The 21,854-nt window shown below is 40.1% G+C and overlaps 1 protein-coding gene across 9 annotated transcripts in view; it reads right to left on the reverse strand.

The window, feature by feature from the left end:
- Positions 1-21,854, reverse strand: part of RBMS1 (RNA binding motif single stranded interacting protein 1) — a 213,976-nt gene that overhangs the window by 78,953 nt on the left and 113,169 nt on the right. For 6 of the 9 annotated variants that reach the window (XM_038584637.1, XM_038584640.1, XM_038584642.1 and 3 more), the window contains one exon: positions 14,073-14,248. In XM_038584637.1, the coding sequence (XP_038440565.1) occupies positions 14,073-14,248 (176 nt within the window). The remainder of the gene's footprint in view (positions 1-14,072; positions 14,249-21,854) is intronic. The other 3 variants (XM_038584638.1, XM_038584645.1, XM_038584641.1) reach the window with 1 other exon arrangement.

A 21,854-nucleotide genomic window follows, 5' to 3' on the forward strand; every position in this document is an offset into this window, starting at 1 on the left:
CCTATGGATATAAATAAGCATTTCCCTAATGCTGTACAACTAAGACCAAAAGAGAAATAAATAAGATACATTAAGTTGTTGATGCTGTTCCCAAGTGTCATCCAGAAATCCCAACCTCAAATTTTTGAGTTCATCAAAACTGTCTCATTGTTCTTCCTGTTTTTTTTTTTTAAGATTTATTAATTTATTTGAGAGAGGGAGAGAAAGGGGAGACGGAGGGAGGGGGAGAGGGAGAGGGAAGGGAGAGAGAGAGAAAGGGAGAGAAAACAAACAGAGGGAAGGGGCAAAAGGAGAGGGAGAGGGAGTCCCAAGCAGACTCTACACTCAACATAGAACCTGACATGAGGCTTGAGATCATGACCCTGAGATCATGACCTGAGTGAAACCAAAAGCCAGCAGCTTAACCGACTGTGCCACTCAGACACCCCCTCCCTGGTTATTTTTTAAATGTTATACATTTGTATTTATAAAATATATACAAAAAAAAAAAAAAAGCCCATGAGTTTGAAACATTCACAAGGGCTTTCCTACTAAAAATTTAACAAAGGGCTTTCCTACTAAAATAATGTCTACACTCCCCCTGCTGGGGTGGTTCTATTACGGATGTGGAGGTACAGACCCAGCAACCCCTGGAGACTGGGTGGGGCCCATTATTCCAACACTGAGCAGCCTCACCAACTGATGATATACGACTCTAATCTAATACTAATATAATCGAATACAAACATTACCCTTTTCTTTGTGTGCCATGACAAGGTTGGGAAGCTCTGTGATGAAAAAAAAAAAAAAAAAAAAAGAACTACAAATCTTTCAGGCAATTCTTCATAAATCTAATTTCTTCCAACAGCTTTTGACCAGAGCTGCCAGTGGAGAGGTTAAAGTTAAGTTCTTCGGCAAGAAACTGAAATACAGATATTTCCTACTCATGAGTAAGGGCAGAGTTGAGAGTAGAGTTTATATTCACTGTGAAAAGAGGGAAATCAGCGGGTGGTGGGGGGAAGCAAGTGTTTCAGGAGACCATAGGATTTATTCGTAGGACTGCCACCTCCTAATTTTGACTCAAAGAAGGTCATTTAATCTTCTCTGAGGTTTAGTTTGGTTGATTTTAATATGAAGGGACTAAATTAGAAGCTGTTAACTGGGACTGAACATCAGAAACTTCTGGGAGGTTTAAAAAATACATAATGATAGCAGTAACATTAATCCATGCCAGAAAATGTTCTGAGCACTTCACGCACATTAATCCACATGTAAGAACTCCCGTCTTGTAGATACTCTTAGAATCCTAATTTTACATGGAGAGGTTGAGAATTCGCCTAAGGAAATAGCAGGGCCAGGTGGAAGGCTCCAGAATCTGTGCTCTTTGGTACAACTGTATGTTATGTTACCCCGCCACTCTGTGCATCTATCTCTCTGAATCTTCTGACTCACAATCTACTGAAGGGCCCAGCCATGCAATTTTTAATTCTGGTGAGCACTCCTCGTTAACAGCTCTTTGACTAGAAGAGATATAAAGTTCTGTGATTTAGACTGGAGATGAAAAAAAAATGCAATAAACTTTTTAATTAAATAAATGCTCAAATTCTTTTGTCTCAAAAATCTGAGTCAAAATTAAATGGCTTTTACCAGCTAATTGCATGGTATCAAACAAAAAAAAGATAATGAATAAAAGGATAGTAGGAAAAATTAAAGAAAAAAAATGTTATCTAGCCAACTAAGCAGAATGACTACACAGGGCCATTTAAGCAGATTAAGTACTGGAGCAAAAGCTATGTCTATAAAGGGGCAATAACTGTAATATTGTCATAATTCATGACTGAAATTTAAGGGTGACAATGAAACATTTTGGAAAAACCCCTGGAAAGGATCCGTGCTCCTGTCCAAATGGGCTGGCAGCCTAATTTGTTTCTAGGATCACAAATGACTGCTTCTTTGTTTTCACCATTAAAGAAACAGTCCTTATGCTCTCAGAAACTGGCATTTGCAAAGTTGGAAAACTAAAACTATGCAGGTAAGTGTAGATACTAAAAAAAAACAAAACAACAACAACAAAAAACCGCTAGTTTTTCATAAAGGTTCCCTCCCTGACATTTGATACCTAATAGAGGCAGGAAGAAGCAATGGCACAAAAAGAAAATAAAGACGACAAGTGGTCCTCGTCCCATAGGCAATTCAGACAAACTTACACCTAGGACAGCCAGGTCAGTGAGTGCACAACCAGGAGAAAGAGCCCATGTCCCTGGGCAGAGCCATGAACTTGGTCAGGTTTGTTTGTGTTATGAGTGTACTTCCTGACTAATTCTAGACACCCCATTTAGGGAAACAGCCTTTTCTCCTCCCACTCAGTCCCACATCTCTCTTACAATCTCTTCTCAAAAGTCTCCAATATGAAACCACATGATCTTGTCAAGGGAGTTGCAAAGCATTTTATCAAACAAAAAGCAACCTTTTAAAGAGTCTTAAGCCCCAAATATTGAACCATAAAATTTAAGAAAATAATTACATGTTGGAGGGACATATAGATCTTATTGTTGGTGACCATAATAAGGATTGTATGGACCGCAAGTTTTTAATATACACTATTCCACTGGTGAATACACATGTTTATTTTTTATTTTTTTAAAGATTTTATTTTATTTATTCATGAGAGGCACAGAGAGAGAGAGAGAGAGAGAGAGATGCAGAGACACAGGCAGAGGGAGAAGCAGGCCCCATGCAGGGAGCCCAACACGGGACTCAATCCTGGGTCCCCAGGATCACGCCCTGGGCTGAAGGCAGTGCTAAACCGCTGGGCCACTGGGGCTGCCCAACCGCTGGGCCACCAAGGCTGCCCAAATACACATGTTTAATCACTAGTCTCTCTTCTGCACTGAAGAGTCACTAGTCTGGAATTGATGCACTATTTCTTTCCATTTAATGACCACACCAAAACCACACAAACTCATAAAACAAACAGGCACTCGATTTGAAAAGTCTCCTGAGGGGCGCATGGGTGGCTCAGTGGTTGAGCATCTCCCTTTGGCTCAGAGCGTGATCCTGGGGTCCTGGGATCGAGTCCCACATTGGGCTCCCTGCAGGGAGCCTGCTTCTCCGTCTACCTATGTCTCTGCCTCTCTCCGTGTGTCTCTCATGAATAAATAAATAAAATCTTAGAAAAAAAAAAAAAGTGAAAAGTCTCCTGAGAGTGGATGAGAATTTCCAGGCAAGGATAAAAATAAGCTTACTCCTGATCCCCTTATCTGTTAATGGTACCAAACTCCCAGCTTCCTAGACTCAAGATCTCACACTCATCTTTGAATCATCTTCCTTCTTGGACCCATTCCCTTTATCACATTCTATCAAGGGCAAATCCTGGGGCAGTATGTGTCATCTACTTTCCCAGTGAAGTCCAAGCCTTCCTCTGGCATTAAAATCCCCCATGGAATGGTCTTAGTAAAGACAGGGCAGGCAGCCAGGCTAGTCCTGGCTTTACACCTGAGCTGGAGCTGCTCAACCCACCCTGAAGCAAGCTTTTCCTGATGGCCCCAATCACATGCAAACACTCCTTATTTTGTAATTTCTGTAGCACCTTCTTACCTCTCCCATGACACATCACATTCTAGCCAAAATGAGGTGTGAAGCTTATTTTTTCTATGTAAGACAAGAACCTCCTAGAGGGCCAGAAATATGTCTGGAGCAGTATCTAGCAAAACCAAAATCACGATACTTAATAAAGAATAGAATTCTCCACTCACTTTTAATTATTTAATTTCTCCTCAAACGTGGCTTGGTCTTATGTTTTAATGAGATTTATACATATAGCAAAACTATAATGCTATGTCGAGCCCATTATTTTCTAAAGTAATGTTGTTTGATTTTGTCAGACAGTGATCCCTAAAAGAATGTTCCTTTCTGTACATGCACTAACCCCAGGCATAAAGCAGATGACACATTAGGTGCCCCCTCTGCACCGAGCAATCTTGGGGAACCACACGTGCTTCAGTTAACCAGGACCTGAGTTTTGTATAGCCAGCTACATTAAAACAGATTACTTTGTTAGATGTCAAGAAAAACGACTTCCTCCTCCATCCTCCTGCCTTTACTTTGAACTTTGATCCTGTTGGCTATTCAAGTGGACTTAAGGGAAGCTGATTTTTCTAACAAAATCTTACTACAACTATCACAGCTATGTGTCTCATATAGGGTTCTGGAGAAACGAGTCTTCTCGTATCTTGTGGCAAACAGAGGAGCATGGATGCTGGTGAGAGGAGGATGGAGAGGATGAGCTGGCATTCAGAGTGTATTGGGGAGAGAGAACACAGTGGTTCAGAGGATGGTCTCTGGCGTCAGGCTGTCTGAGTGCAAGTCCTGGCTCCTCCATTACCTGCTGTATTTTCAGGAGTCATTAGAGAAAGAACCCTCCCTCAACTTCATCTTTAAAACAAGGATAATACTACTGCTCAGAAACTTGTTCTTAGAATTAAATAATAAAACTACCTGGCACAGTTACTGGCACATGGTAAGGATGTAACAAAGATTAGCTGCTGGCATGATACAGGTGTTTACACCTTTTATAGGTTTTTTTTTTTTCACATACCTTTATTATGAAATGAAGACGAGGGAAGGTGAAGAAAGATGTTGTAAATTCTTAAAATCTGTGGTAACCCAATAAAGCAATTCTAAGTCAAACCAAGCACAAAGGCCAAATCAAGATTTTAAAGGCTTTTATTCTCAATAATACCACCTTCACTTTCATATAATGGTCAAACAGCAATAGACTACTGCTACAGAAATCTAAGGTTCCTATAAAGGAAAATGGAATGAACATAAAGTAAATTCCATCTGTTCACAGAGAGAAAAGAGTGGTTGCTCTTTTTAAAATGCTTGTGGTTATGTCCATTATCTTCAGTGCTGGCTTCCCAATTAGATTCAGCTAAGGCTAATATTAAAATTGGTGTGCCAACAGCTTGTGCAGTATTTGAGCAAGACAGGGAACAATGGCTCTTAATCACATGTAGGAATCTTAAGGAAAAATGTCAACTGACAATAAGGAGGATTGGTTAAATGTCTACATATGCATGCTTACCAGCCAATATTACATTGATGATAAATTAGAAACAGACATCACTGAGATTTTCTGCCAAAATATCAAATATTGGCAATAATTAATATCTGCAGTTTCGTGTACTCATGACAATGACACTGGAAGTCTCTTACTGATAATTAGCTTGAATTTTGCTGCAGCGTATTTTTGAATCGTTGAGGGATTAAGCAGAAGGAAGTGAGTCATGTAGCCCATCACCCACAGTCCATTTTTCAAGAAGCTTTTGTTCTAATTGTGTAGCAGTAACTCAAGAAGGGATTAAATATTGCATTAATTTTTGAATATTGCCCACTACCTAACAAAAACCACTGCTAGTTCTAATGATAAAAGTTAAGGAAGAGCTAAGAGAGATCCAAGAAAGAGATAGTTCTCTACTGAAAAGTAGGTATTTGTGTGGAATTTTTTTTTTTGACACTGAAATTACTTTTGTGAAATTCTGGGATTTCCAAAAATCTTTAGACTATATCTTGGTATGTCAAAGATCTGTACAGGCCAGAATTCTTTCATACCATGAAAGGAAATGAAACAATTAACATGAACAAGACAATGGTTCTTTATGGCACAGTCAAGAGATGAATGAATAAGGAAAAGATTCAGGTAAATACACTGCTGGTCTTAAACTCTCGAACCTGTTTTGATTTGTTTTTCAGAAAAAAAAACCCCACAAAAATCATAAAATATGAAATCTGGTTCAGTCTCCAATACATTATGTTTTGTTCTTTGAGTATAGAACCTTTCTGGAATATTGTCCATAAAGAGAGACATAACTTACAATTAGTAATGTAACATTTGGACTCAGTAGACAGGGATGCCTTTTTGAAAGGATGAGACAAAGTCTGAAAACTTCACATCTCAGATCACACTTTTCATGCCCAAGTTCCTAGGTCTAAAACCTCACTGAGTTATTTATTATGTGGCATCCCTACCACACTAGCAACAACAGAAAAAGCCAAGTCCCTGAAACTATTAGTATTTTCTGTTTTAAGAATGTTCTAGACCAAGAAAGAACTCTTGAAAGGCTGCTTTACAGAACAAAAACATTTAAAAGTTTATTAAAAGAAATTCTGTTATTCATAATATAAATAAAAGCTGTACATGGGCAAGAAGGTATATAATAGTCATAAAGACAGAAGTGGCATGCATTTTCCATGATTAACTATGGAAAACTCATCATAACAGCACTTTTTGGAAAGATTTTTTTTTTAAAGTATGTTAGGCAATAAAGTATTTTTTTAAAAGACACACTTAATGAGAGAACAACTATCTTTCTACTACACTACGTTTCTGCTGACTTTTCTTTCTTTTTCCCTGTCTTTCAAAGGAATCTGAGAAATAAAAATTTGCTAGATACAGTTTTCAGTTCTTTTATAAAATACAATAAAAAAAAAAAACCCTAAAAGTTCAGATGGGTTTGGAATACAATATAGCTCAACATGTCCATATCTCAATTACCTGAGATAGTTAGTACCAAAGAAAAAATGATCTGTCAGTCTCTCATTTCTTGGTGTGTGTTAAATAAAACGCAATCACCACCACCACCAGCATCACTAAGACACTACTTCAACTCGCTTGGAAGACAACACTTGAAGAGTCAATTATACCTTAAAGAGAGATCAATCACCTCCTTATATCAGCTTCTGATTTAACCCTACATCAAGAGCTTTGTGTCTGGAAGACTCACACTGCTGACTTTGGAATGATGCCTCATGTGGGCAGTAAAACCTCTGGTCTCTTTCATGTCTGTATAGCTACCTGAATACTCTCATAGAGAAGTATGTGTGTGTACGTGTTTATTCTCTTAAAAAAAAAAAAATGCAGTAACTCAGGGTATGTTTAAGCTTTTTGAACTGAGTCATCTGGAAATAATCTGAATGACTTTGGATCACCTGGCTCTACAATCTCTCTTCAATGTAGATGTGAGAACCAGATCTCTTTTAGGTGGAATGATTTTTTTCTACTTCATCACAGGATCATTGTTTTGAACTTCTGTCCTTCTCATTTCATGTAACTATTTTTTTAAAAGTGTTTTACTTCTTTATTCATGAGACACACAGAGAAGCAGAGACATAGGCAGAGGGAGAAGCAGGCTCCCTGCAGGAAGCCCGATTTGGGACTTGACCCCTGAGCCAAAGGCAGAAGCTCAACCGCTGAGCCACCCAGGAGTCTCTCATTTCATGTAACTTCTAAAAATTGCACAAGATTTCATATTTACCTGGGAATTCAGGATATTAGAACTAGCAGGCCCACTGTTACTTTCAGAGTAAACACTGAAGGTAACTTCATAATTGAGTAAACACTGATTAGTATTCATCTTACTGGAATGCCTTCACTTTTTATTTTTACCCTGAAAGTAGTCTGATCATTTTGGATTACAGTGATGATCATTTTATTTTATTCACAGAGGAGAAACAACATTTTAGCAAACAGATTTCCAAAAGAAATTTTAGAGCTACAGAGATAAAGGCGTACAGAGAAAAGAATACAATCACTTCAAGTTGTCCATTTTCCTGATAATTGCCCTAATTTTCTTTCCCTGTGCTTTCTTTCTCAGTTAAGGCACCTCAAGTGTTCTCTTTATTCATAGCTAAAACCTTACAGTCATTTTTAATCATGCTCTAGTCCCGATGTCCCCACCTCCAAGACATCATTGTGCGGTCCCAGCACCTCCTCCCCATCCCATTTCTTATCACCGCCCTGGTTCAAGGCTGCATCATCTCTCATCTATCAGACTCTCCTTCTCCAAGGCAACTTCCTCCTTTGGGTAGAATTACCATTCGGAGAGAGGAAGAAAAAAGACACATTGGATTATGCCTCTCTTCCACTGTAAGTACTAACTCCTCTGCTACCAAAGAAAAAACTCCAAACTTTTGGGAAAAACTCCAACTTTTTAGATTTTGGAAGGTGCTAACACTATGCCCCCAAATGGTACCTCCAGCTCCATTTTCCTCTATACCCACATTCTTCACTCTAGTCACCAGAAGCCTTGCTAACTAGTAATTGCTAAATGGAGCTACCCACCAAGAAGTGTTCCTTGTGCTTTTCTTAAACACCAAAGCACTATCCCACCACTTGGGCTCTTTCTGAGGCCTAGAGGACATTATTTCTACCCTACAAGAACTCTTCCTTGCCCTGAGAAGTCGAGATGCCCTCTTGTACTGAAAGTGACCCCAATGCCTTGGTATCAAGATTAACAAAGTCGTCCTCTGACTTCTCACAGAACACTGAACTGATTGAAACATTTACTTTACTCTGTCTTCATGAGGCTTGTTGTTTATGTTTACCTCTGATCACACTGTTTTTCTGTTTTGCCTTTTTTTTTTTTTTAAGAGCTGTAGTATACTCAAAAGAATAAGGCAGACTTGTAGAAAACAGAAAACAAAAGGACAGGAAATGAAATGTACTGGGTATTAAAACCAGGGAAATGGATTACATTCAAAAAACATTTCCTTTTAATTAGTAACAGGCTATAATACTGTAAGTTAGATTTAATTTCACATTTACACTGAAATCATGTTTTCCTGCACTTTGAAATGAATTAGGTGTCTACTGAATGGAAGGACAAAAAAATGGTTGACCACGATTGGTTTGAGAATGAGAGAAAGGATATATATGACAAGAGGAGTGGAAATACCTCCTTTTGTTTTAATATCAATAGACTCTTTCTTCTCCAAATTAAGTTGTTGATACACTGAGTTATCTAGACTTTTTCATGAGATGTCAATACCACAGTCACCTCTAAGCTACCTAGCCACAGCCAACAGAGACACTCATCTGCTCCCACTGTCAACCAGAAAGAACCATGAAACAAACCTTGCTTACAAATATGTTTTTAAATCTTCAGAAAGGACAGTTTGGACACAATGGAAAATTTTACATGCTATAGTCATTATTACGACAAGAAATAAATCACAAAGCTGAAACCAGTCTTTTGCAAGTGCCAAAATAAAAAGAGCCTCAAGAAGAAGGCAGGCAGTTATGCAGCTACGTTAACATAACCCACTTCCCTGGCTTTCCCAGCTTTCAGAATCAGAATCTGGTTTTTCGCCCCTTAGTTTTAAATGTAGGATTACATGTAATTTAAGTGTATTTTAGTCTAGTAGTTAGGGTATTGAAGAACAAAGACATGGGCAGAGGGAGACTAATATTTGTTCAATGACGACTGTGTTCTAGGCATCGGACCAGCTCCATTCCTCAAATAACTTGATTTAATCCTCATCACAACTTCATGATTTAAACCTTATTTGACCCATTTTACAGGCTCCTGAGAATTAGGTACTTGCCTACCACTGTGGTTTGTAACTCTTGAGTGCCAAACTCTTGCATGTCAACCACCATGATCTTATAAAGTAGCTGAGAAATTGATGAAGATGATATGAGGGGGGTCCCAGTTGGGTCAGTCAGTAAAGTGTGTAACTCTTGATCTCAGGGCCATAAGTTTGAGTCCCATGCTGGGTGTAGAGTTTACTTAAAAAAATAAATAAAATTAAAAAAAAAATGATATGCTGTCAGCAGTATATATGGTCACAGACCGCTGCTGAACAGTGGAATAAGCACATGGAGAATAGAACTGTATGAAAAGAAGATGCTTTTATGTGACACATAAAAGAAAATAAGGAGAATTTAGTGCAGTCCAAGCATGGTGGAGGTAGGATGAACTTAGCCTTGGCCTTGAGAAATCAAGAAGGGGAAATGAGGAGGCACCTGAGACAAGGTAACAGCAGAGGTAAATCATTCTCACTTGTCACTATGTGGGGAGGGATGGAGGAAGCATTCAATTCTTCTGGCAGAAGGAAGGAGCAAGGCCACAGAATCTGTAAGACTTGGGGGCTAAGAGGGTAATGGGAAATAGTCAACCACCGCTCCAAAGCGTCAGAGAGTTAGATTTAGAAATGTCATAGTTTGAAGAGGAAGGAGATAGTGTTGAATTTGAGGTGATGAGTGGAAAATGTGTAGAAAATGGGGGCCAGTGGAGAAGAGCCCTACAAGAAGATGAGGCTCTAGAAGAATGAGCCAAGAACCGAAATCAAAAGAGCAGAGAGTCCTCAGGAGAAGTGGATGAGGAGTGGAAAAGAGAGAGAAAAGAGCGCTGTTATGTCCTACCTCTGTATAACGTGTCAGAAACACTATCAGCAGAGTTAAGTATCAAATAAAGTAAGATAGATAGAAGATGCCAGTGCAGTTTCAACTGAGAACTGGAAGGCAAAGTGCAAAAGGTGAGGTGGCAAAGAAAGTGGAAACAAGAGTCCTCAGCTCATCTGTCTAGAAAATTCGCCTGAGGAGGCTGAATGAGAGAAATGAAATGGCACCAAAGTCAAGCGAAGTATTTGGTTGGCTGGATTTTAGAGAAGGGAAGAAATTAAGACCGAGTTCTCTGCGTAATTACTCCTTCCTGTTACCCAGATCGCTCCATTCCCTAAACTTGCTGGTTAATGGTGCTCATGTACTTTCTGAGTAGGTAACTTCTCAGAATCAGAAACAAAGGTGCAGCAGCCTGAAACAGTCATGAGGCTCCAACCAGATTTCCTACACACACACACACACACACACACACACACACACACACACACACGGTTAAGAAGTTCCCCAGAGCTGATCTGCTTCCCTCATTAAATCCTCCTGGTGAGGGGATCCCTGGGTAGCGCAGCGGTTTGGCGCCTGCCTTTGGCCCAGGGCGTGATCCTGGAGACCCGGGATCGAACCCACGTCGGGCTCCTGGTGCATGGAGCCTGCTTCTCCCTCTGCCTGTGTCTCTGCCTCTCTCTCTCTCTCATTCTGTGTGACTATCATAAATAAATTAAAAAAAAAATTTCTTAAATCCTCCTGGGGAATATACCTACTTCCAACCCCTATCACCTGCCATGACAGCTGCCATCACATCTCCTGGTTTCTGCTGCCTGCCTCCTTCAGTAGCTAGAAACGCAACTGGTCCCCTCTAGTCTGAGCCCTGTCCCACGACCCTAACCATGTTCATCTACACTTCCAGGGTTAAGAGTCTTTCTATGACTTGGTATGAGGCTGCTTTCTCACTGTCATTTCTTCTAACACAGCATGTGTATATTCTACTCCGAACATAGCTTTTTAAAAATATTTTTTGCTTTCCTTTCCAGTTTTCACAACCCTTATATCATTCTTGCCTTAAGACTCATACGTTGTTGGTATGGAACTAGGTCACTACTACAAACATTCTTAGATGATCTTTTCCCATCTTTCTGTTGGATAACCCTCTGACATAACCAAGCCCCCTGCTCGGGGAGACCCAAGTTATTTGTTTCAATTGCTGCCCCTCCTGCCATTCATTCCATTGGGTGAATTTGAAATTATAGTGCTAAATTTTTAATTCTAAAACATTTTTTTTTTTAGACCTATGAATTTACACCTATCTTTTCTGAGAAGTTTTGATACTGACTTTTCTAAAAAAAATCTCTAATTATGTCCACTGGGTTTTTTCGGCTGTTGGATGAGTCACTTTTCCCATAGGATGAGTCACTTCCATGTCACCAACTAGTATTCTTTATTGGAAACAATTAAGTCCAGAACAGGAATGCCCTTTTCTCTCTCTCTCTCTCTTTCCAGTCTAAGACACAAAACTGTCAGCAAGTCAAAAGTGGTACTTATTACAGGCCTTGTGGTAAATGGAATGAAGCTTTCAGCAGATATGGCTGTATGTCCTGCCTCCACCTACCACAGATCAGAAACACTATCTTCACAGTTAAGTATCAAATTTGGGGTTTTGCCAATAAATAGGAAAGAGAGACCAATGTTTATCGCTGCTATTAGTAATAGCAGAGAGGGTGAAACACATTAAGATGATCCATATACATTAAAGAGACCAAGAACAAAAAAGAGGTGCATTTTCCAGGGAAAGTGATAAAATGTTCTTCTACTGCATGTGGAATATGATGTGACTCAATTAAAAAAAGTTACTGGTTAAATTTTTCAAGTACATATTTACTAAACACAGAACATGGCATCAATCTATTATTTTATGGTTATTTAACTCTGCCTCCTTGATGTTAAAACTCATCTTCCATGATTCAAAACTAGCTGAGGAACTATTTCTTTTGAATTCCTCTCTCCTTTATACCTCAAGAGCTTGAGGGTTAGCTCCATTCTTTTGTTTCCTACAGTGGTATTTTTAGCTCCTTAGACTTTATGGCGCTCTATCTACCTGTAATTATGCTGCAAAAGCATAAGAAGACGCCAGTAAAGACCAGAAGCAGACAAGATAGCAAAAAGCCTATTTGTGGTCTTAGACAGCTGCAAGAGGGCAAGGCGCAGCTGGCCAAGTTCCCTCTGCCTCTGGCCAGGCATGACGAACCCCGAGAGCTGGACTTGCTTTCAGCCTAGTCCCTAGCACCGGACATTGTTTCACTGCCCTGAAAACCAAAAGGGCCTGGGTCAAAGTCTAAGAGGGTGGATCAAAAGGGTGACCCAGGAAAGGCACAGGGAGGATGCTGAGAGTGGTGGCCATAGGAAAACTCTCCAGACCCTAAAGAACTACCACTTGCCATCCCACCCTCCTCTCTAAAAACAAAACAAAGCAAAACCACCACCCCTCCTTGTGGAAGGCCAGATGTTACTTTTAGTTCCACTTTGGAAATACTGCCCAAGTTCCGAAACATACTTTAATAAGTAATGAATCTGTATTGTACCCAAGACAACGGAAATGAGATGCCATTAATCAGCTGTTGAGAAACGGGAATATTTTTCAGGGACTAGGAAACATTCTTGAGTAGACATTTTCTTCCACAGTTACATAAAGCTCCCCCTTTTTTTTGTCAAGGACCATAATTATCTTTGGTAAATAAAAGACGTTGTGATATGTGGAGGCTTTTATAGCTCAAAGTGATTAGTCTTTACATGGTGATCCCTGCCCTGGCCAGTGCTTCTGGCTCCTTGATTTATTTATGAATTTTATTTTTAAAAAGATTTTATTTATTTATTCATGAGAGAGAGAGAGGCAGAGGGAGAAGCAGGCTCCTCACAGGGAGCCTGATGTGGGACTCGATCCCCGGACCCCAGGATCACACCCTGAGCCAAGACAGATGCTCAAACTGCTGAGCCACCCAGGCGTCCCTGGCTCTTTGATGATTTAAATTAGTGCTTTCTTACTTAGTGAGTTAACATCATTTGCAAAGTAACATATTTATATTCTGTTCTTCAACAACATTAGCATATAACGCATATTTACTTTGGAGCTTTACGCACACGCACACATTTCTTCACAAGACTCAGAAAGGGTGGCACTGAGAAAAGAAATAGGAATTTTGGAAATAAGAATTCCCAAACAGAGGAGAGTGATAACCCAGACCACAAAGCTAGTGAAGACACACTATTATTTCCTGGCTAAAATTAAGAGTCTTACACACATTTAAGATACAGTTAGATGGGGACGCCTGAGTAGCTCGGTGGTTGAGCATCTGCCTTCACCTCAGGGCGTGGTCCGTAAACAGGGATCGAGGTTCCCCCAACCCCATTGGGCTCCCTGTGGGGGGGGCCTGCCTCTCCCTCTGCCTGTGTCTCTCATGAATAAATAAATAAAATCTTAAAAAAAAATTAGAAAGATAGCTAGATGGTAACTACCTCTCTGACAAATGGTAATAGCTAAAGTTTCTCTCATCATAGATAGACTGGCTCCCAGAGGTACTATTGCAAAACAAACAAACAAAAAACAAAACCCCTGAGAGCAGCCCTAATATGGTTCCAGCCAAAAGTTTTGCAAAAATTCTTCTTTTACTTCTCATATGTCAAATGTCAATAAAGCCAAGTTCCACTGAGAAGATGTTCCAATTTATTTTGTTATACAGGCTTTCTGCTGATGTTAATGCTGTGTCTGAGGACTGAAAACTTGGGAACTGTCACTGTGTCGGTAATGAGGGTTCACACTTGGGCTAAACATCTCTTATAAGACAATTTATATCTCTTTAGAATATGATACAGGATAAAAAGAACTATCAGCTGAAAACAATCAAGAATTATAGCTACTTACGGCTGACACAGCTTCACCAGGTCCTGGTCTGTGGTGTTGGGAGGCAGTCCCCGGATATAAAGGTTCGTTTTGCTCAGCTGGTCCCATCCTGAGTTGCTACTGCTGCTGCTGTTGTTATTACTGCTGGTGGTGCTGGGGCTGGGAGGGGCCATGGGGTGGGCTGGGACCAGAGACTGCTGAGAGACAAAGATGGGGAGCGTCAGAAAACCAGCTGCAACAGGGGTAGCCCCCCTTCACAGGCCATATGAACTCTCTCAAGAAAACAAATACAGATCCTCTCAAGTGACTTTCATGTATACATTTTAATTTACACCTCAAAAAAGACCTGCTCGTTCTACAGAAAAAGCCCTCTCCCTCAACATGCAATTAGTAACAGGATTTTATTCAGTAGAATAGTCTCTACGTGTGCCTTAAATAGGGCTAAATTTATATAAGATTAATGTATTCACACCTTTTAAGGAACACATCTACTGAGACTCAAAATTAACTTGCGTGAAGTTAGGTGATAATATCATTTTACGATACAGTCATTTAGAAATCACTAGACTTTTGAAAAGGTTTTCAAATTCTGAATAACATTTGATTGAAAGTTGCTGATAATTTTATTAAGACTCTTGGGGGAAAAAAAAAGATTATTCTCCGAGTGTAGCAAAGTTTGAGTTCCATCACAAGCTCAAAGGCGGCAGACTTCACCTAGTTCTGAGTCTGGCCCACGGCTCCACTGAGACATCTGGATGAGATTTACAGGCACGCTGCCTTTCGCTCTGGCCAACCTTGTGAAATTTAACCCCTGTGAGAACGGTGTGGTAGTTGGAAACCTTCCCAGGCCTTGCAGCAAGGAACACAGCTTTTGTAAAGCCTGAACGTAGGGCTCGGTGTGGTTTAGCAGTCGGCAGCCACCTAGGAAGAATGTCTGAAATTGTACTCACACCAGATAATTCTCTGTTAACCAATCGAAAGAAACCACACTTCTCTGCCCTATGCCACACACATGACTTTTGAGGAAGTTAAATGGTTCGGTCTGAGATGGAAGTGAGCATACCCTCAAGTGCCCTCAAAGCAAATGCTCAGCAGTTTCATAGCAGGACATGGAAGTTCTTTTCACCTCACATCTCAATAATAAATATACTAACCCAAGGACTTCACTTATACTAAGTAACAATTTAAAAATATAAAAGTGTAAAATTATAGTCCCTGGACATTAAAAAAAAATTTCAAATCTTACAGTCTGAGTTTTATAACCACAAACAAACATTAATCAGGCACACTGAAGACACAGTTAATTTCCACTTTGGAAAGTTCAAAAAGCAGAAGATCCCTTGCAATATATGTAACCCTGCCTACCATGCCAGCAACCTCAGTTATTCACTATAGATCTGGCTCTGCATCCAGTTTCTGCCATGACTATCCTAACTCCACAGTACCTCCCACAATGGGATCCTCATTAATCTGGACATGAAGTAACCATTACTTCTTTTCTGTAATATGTATTTTTTTTAAAAGTAGGCTCCATGTCCAGTGTGGAGCCCAACATAGGGCCCAATGTGGGGCTCGAACTCACAACCCTGAGATAGAGACCTGAGCTGAGACCAAGAGTCAGACGCTCAACCAACTGGGCCACCATTGCGCCTCTACTATGTATTTTTTTCTTCTTAGTGCCCAGAGTCCTTGCTAAGATTATTGAGTCCAAACATCACTTTACCTCAAGTGATTCTCTTTCAGAAGGAAAGTAGCAAGAAGGGTTTACAATAGTCAAAGTATAAATGACGACTGAACTTAACTAGCTATAACCATATTGCTTAATTCAAGAAAAAACTTACCTGAGATCATATCCTATCAAATCTATTTGAGTTATGCCCTTAATAAGCAGTTGAACTCATACCCTTTTCTCTCATCTCTTGTTTTTCCCTAGGGGATAAAGACTCTGCTTTCTAGAAGTAAAACTAAGAGTAAGCACTGTCCCTTGCTTTGCCGCAGGTGGCATCTCAGATCCCCAGCCATATCACACAAAGGCCTGTGTTCCTTCTCCAAAATTACTCTGTATTAGTTGCTCCTTACAATTAGCCAGGCATCTCCCTATTTGGCATTTCAGTTTAGAACAGAGGTGCTGGGAAGTAACACACAGAACTGCCCCCCTATCCTAAGCCTTTGATTTACACAAAGAACTCATATCTAGGCAAGGCTGAAATTTTTCTTAAATTGTCTTTGATTAATGTCCAAGAACCTGTCTTTGCCACAAACCACACTGTTACTCAAAGTAGGACCCACTATGTTTAGTGCAGCTGTTGGGGGATGGAACCTGGTCACCTGGGGTAAGCCCTGGAGAAGTCTGAAAAAAGCTGTGGATCTGTTCCGTCCCCACCTCTGAGGCATTAGACCATCGTGAAGCAAATGAACCATCGATGGTTTAAAGACCACATTCCAAGTTTGTATCAGCTCCAACCTCTTCTCTGGGGTAGAAAGTGGAGTGCCCGGTGTGGACTTGAAGGATTAAACGAAACATTTGGGGGTATAATTTACTAAGAGATTATTTGGACATGAAAGGAGTAGGTTTTTATTTATGTATTTACTTTTGGCAAAAGTAGAACCATGATTTATATCTCAGAATTTACATAGCTGATTTAATGTATCTTTGACAGGCCTCTATATTTATTATAGTAATATTTTCTCACTCTGGGAAGTAGGTGTGGAGCATATCCCCCGTCTCTCCATGCTTCCCCTCTATCCTGCCCTATGGTGGAAAAAGTCTCCTAACATTCTGGTCCCAGGTGGGAGACAGGGGTTTCTGAATGTGCCCTGAGGATGACTGGCCTTTGGCGAATCCTATACAGAACAAGTTCAAATTAAAATGTTATCCTAATATTAACTATTTCTCAGAACTAGCTGAAGACAGCCAGCTTACTCTAGGTTGCCAATTTTCTATTTTCTGGTGTAGAAAATTTTAGATCAAAGATTAGGTTTATAAAACTCACGGAAATCAACAAGTTAAATCTTAATAAAGACTGAACACATGTTTAAAGAAGAAAATTCAAACATAATAAAGCTATGTAACTCTAAATATTCAGAATGGGTTAATGATAATTGCAATAATTTGAGTAATAGTACTGTCTCATACTGCATGTTTAATGTGTGTCACTGTGGCAAGTGCTTCATGTGTATGATCTTCCCTAATCCAATGACGCAGATACATCATTGTTCTCCCCTTCGGCACATTAGGAAACAGAATCTCAACAGAGGCTCAGTAATATGCCATGGTCACACATTGAAGATGGCAAGTCTGTCAAACCTGCCCAAACCAGAGCCCTCAAACAGTATTCTTCATGGTACACCAGAACCATCCATATCCTAAATGTGCTGTTTGTATTATTTCATTTAGCTGTGCCCATCCTTCCTGCTATCTAAATATTAAGTTCAAGTTTCTCTGAAATGGGACCCTTAATACCACTGGTGGCTGGCTATCTTTTTCTTTTTTTGAGAAAGACAAAAAGGTGCCCTTAATTTAATGAGCACATGCACAGTCAGCTTGTGTGTGGGTGTATTTTACAAAGTCAGCTTTTGAAAGGTTAGTTTTTAAAACTCTACCTTATATTTTTATTAACAAAAGAATTCTACACAAAAAAATCCGAAAGCAACAGCACATTATGGCTGAACACCAGAGTCAGCATTTTAGAACAGCTACACTTAACCAGTGAAGACTTAAACTCTTGCTTCCAGATTAAAACGCAATTGAAATGTAAACACTGACAAGTCTTGAACTCCAGCTTCACAGCTCCGACCAATTCAAAACAATAACACTCTGTGTTCAACGGCACAAAGGGTAAACTTTAAAAAACAATTAAAACAAACTTTTTTGTTTTAATGGAGAATATTTTACCAAATTCTCTTTTTATCACCGGTTGTCTTTTTAATCTTGCCTCTCAAAACCCCTAAAGCTTCCCTGGAGTTTGAAAAGGACTCCCCCCCCCCCCCCCACCCCTCTTCTCATCTCTTGTCCCCTTGGATGAGGTAGGTAGCCAATTTACACAAATTCAACCTAATTAAGGACCTTGAGTGACTGGCTGGCCTGGGGTGAGCACTGACCCATTCCACAAGAGCCCAGCAGTCTACCTCAGCCTCCTCTGGCCTAATGTCACCGCTTAGGATCAGGTAAACAAGCTTACCCATCAAGCTTTTTATCCAAGGGCAGGGAAAAAAAACTAATTTAGTTTTTCACAATAACATTACCTGGGCTTAATGTGCATGCCAAAACTGACAGAAAACCAGCTGGTGGTGAATACATGGAATGGCTGTACTCGCAGACCCTCTCTGCAACCCCTACAGAGTGGGTGTGGGCACCAGCAGGAAGAGGTTTGTCAGCGATCAAGGAGGACTTCCTGTGTGGACAACCCTGAGGCCTCTATCCCGCCAGGAAGGCCCACTGGCCTCCTACACTCAGACAGGATGGTCAACAACAGGCATGCGGCAACTACGCACGCATCAGATCTATTTCCCTTTCCATCACGTTACCCTACTCCGACACCACATTAAGTAGACTCTTTTATATAAATACAAGTCTAAAGGTTGTTTATGAAAAAGGCAAGACAAAAACCATTGGTGAACCAAAATATATTAGTAATCACGTACTGCTGCAGATTCCTGTTCACCGAAGACAATGAATAAAAATGAAAATCTGACATTACAAATTCTATTGTCTCATTTCCTCCCTGGTACTAACAGGCCACAAGGATTGTGCTCCAACCCATCTTACAGCTGCAGTTCTCCTCACTTCCCCCTCAGTCACTAACTTCCCTGGGGACTCTAATACATTTTGAAGGGAAACCCAAAATCTGCCTTTTAATTGCCCTCAAGTCTTCTCTAAGGCTACCAACTTTATAGTTTAAGAAGGTTACAATCCAAAATCCATAATCCCCATTGCCATCCCGCCACGCAATGATTGCACACGTGTGCGTCCACACACACACACACACACACGCACGCACACTACCACCACCACCCCACCCCCAGCCCAACCGCAGGGAGGTTTAACACACATCAACTATTTCCTTAGTCCAAAGCAAAATAGCCCCTACAGTGCAGCCAGAAGTTATGGAACATTATTGTCTTTCACCAGGAAATGGTACATTATCAAGCCTGACATGAACTGAGTACTGTGTAAAGACATTAGATAACCACACTAATTCCACACACTAGTTCCTCTCCATAAAGCTTTCAAGATGTTAAAGAATTTAACAATTTAAGGGAATTATGGAATGGGGAGGGAAAGCATCCAAATGGGCCAGTTTCACCACAGTTAGGGTATTTTCTTTGTTTTCTTTTCGACATCTGAGTGGCTCAAAGAGGGCCAGGACTAGTGGCTGTGAAAGATAAAAGTTCCTGGCACAGGGAGCTGGGAAAGTACACGCAGCTGAGAAGTGGGAGGTGAATTAGTGAGAGATGAGAAACTAGCCAGGAAGCAGATGTTCTTCTGGGTAGGCCAGTATGTGAGAGATCACCTATATTAATGAAGAACAATAGTGCCCCTTCACACATGCAGACTCTTACTTAGCCATCATGTGAGAGAGAAGGCCAAAGGGCAAATATCAATTAGTCCTATTTGATGCTAAGATATCAGGGCTTAACATCATATGGCTAATTAGTTCATGAAACTGGTTTTCATAGAGCCACTGTCCCTTCTTTGAAAACAAGTTTTGTAGCCTCTAAGACTACGAAACTGAGCAATAGATTATTCAATATTTTTCTCGGGTTATATTTATCAAAGGAGAGGGCCATGATGTTATGCTGGCTATTAAAATAAAACTAAAGATCTCCAATATACTTCACAATTAATATTCTCTAAGATAGCTATCAAGCTAATCCTTGCATGTAAAGCTATAGTCTTCACACAGAAATCTCTTTATCTAAGTTCATGAATAGAGCAGCATTTTCTTAGGCTTTGGATAAAAGAAACGAATTTAAGACTTCCACTGAAGAAGATAAATATCTGTTGTATACAACATGACTGACTGAATGGACAGAGACCATGTCACAGAAGTGAAAATAAACAGAGAAAAGTCTTTAGAAATGAAAACAGCTTAGAAAAGCTTTCTGGGGTGGAGGTAGTGGTTTTGGAGGAGGAAAAAAGAAAGAACAAGCCAGGTGTTGAAAATCCATAGTAGAAAACATACCTTAGACACAATGTGTGATTTCTGAGGTCAAATTCTCTTTGAAGGTTCCATTAAAAAAAAAAAAAAAAACAAACACTAGATTCCTTTATCATCCAAATATCTTTTAAAGATCTGGTTTGTGCTCCAGCATGCAAATCACCTCAATTGTTTGGTTCTCTCCAAAGGTTCTGCCAAGAATCCCACAGATGCCCCAGGTTGCCTGCTGAGAACCCTGGGCCAAGGAACACCCGACAGTTCTTGTGCTATTTGTTCCTTCTAGGGTTTGGAATTGTGTTTATGAAGGGGGAGAAAGCTAAAAACCAACACAAAAACCCCGTAAATATAGTCAACTCATCTTTGACAATGGAGCAAAAACAGTACAAGGAGCGATGATAGTCTCGTCAACAAATGGTGCCAGAACAACTGAACATCTGCATGCAAAAGCATGAATCTAGACAACAGACCCTACATCCTTCACCAAAATTAAAGACAATCACACACCTAAATTTAAAATGTACACCTGTAAAACTCCTAGAAAATAGCACAGGAGAAAACTCAAGATGACCTCAGGTATAGTACTAACTTTTTAGGTCCAATACCAAGGACATACTCCGTAAGTAATTGACAGGGTGAGCTTCATTAACATCAAACATTTCTGTGCTGCAAGAGAGAAATTCAATAGAATGAGAAAACAAGCCAGAGAATGGGAGAAAATATTTGCAAAACACAGATCTGATAAACTGTTATCCAAACTCTACAAAGAACTCTTAAAATTCACCAATAAGAAAACAAACAACCCAATTTAAAAATGCGCCAAAGACCTTACCGAACCTTACCAGGGAAGACACACCAATGAAAAATAAGCATAAGAAAAGATGTTCCAAATCACAGGTTGACAGGGAACCGCACTTTGGAGACACACTGACAGTTCCCTACAAGACTGAACACACTCTCATTATACCATCTAGCAATTGTGCTCTTTGGGGATTTACCTAGAGGAGTTAAAACCTTATGCCCACACAAAAACCTTCACTAGACAAATATAGCAACTTTATTCATAACTTTGGAAGAAACAAAGATGCCCGATAATAGTGAAAGGATCAGTAGTAACCTGTAGTCCATCCAGGCAATGGAGTATCAGTCAGTGCTTAAAAAGACATGAGTTATCAATCCATGAAAGACACAGAGGAACCTTAAATGCACACTACTAAGTGAAAGAAGCCAATTTGAAAGGCCACATTTTCTGTGGTTCCCACTTACATGACATTTTGGAAAAGGCAAAGCTATGGAGACAGTAAAAAAGACCAGTGGTTGTCATGGGCTGGGGGGAAGGGAGGGATAAACATGCACAGATGATTTTTTGGTTAATGCAACTAGTCTACATGATACTCTAATGGCGGATACATATCATTATACACTTGTCTAAGCCCACAGGGAGTACACCACCAAGAATGAACCCTAAGGTAAACCTTGAACACTTTGCCTATGTAGATTCAGCCTTGGGGAAAAAATATGCCATTCTAGTGAGTGATACTGACAATAGGAGAGGCTATAACATGTGGGGGGCAGGGGGTATGTGGGAAAGCTGTGTAGCTCCCTCTCAATTTCACTGTAAAACTAAAACTGCTCTAAAAAATAA

This window comes from Canis lupus, chromosome 36 (genome assembly GCF_011100685.1).
Source record: "Canis lupus familiaris isolate Mischka breed German Shepherd chromosome 36, alternate assembly UU_Cfam_GSD_1.0, whole genome shotgun sequence".
NCBI classification, from domain to species: domain Eukaryota; kingdom Metazoa; phylum Chordata; class Mammalia; order Carnivora; family Canidae; genus Canis; species Canis lupus.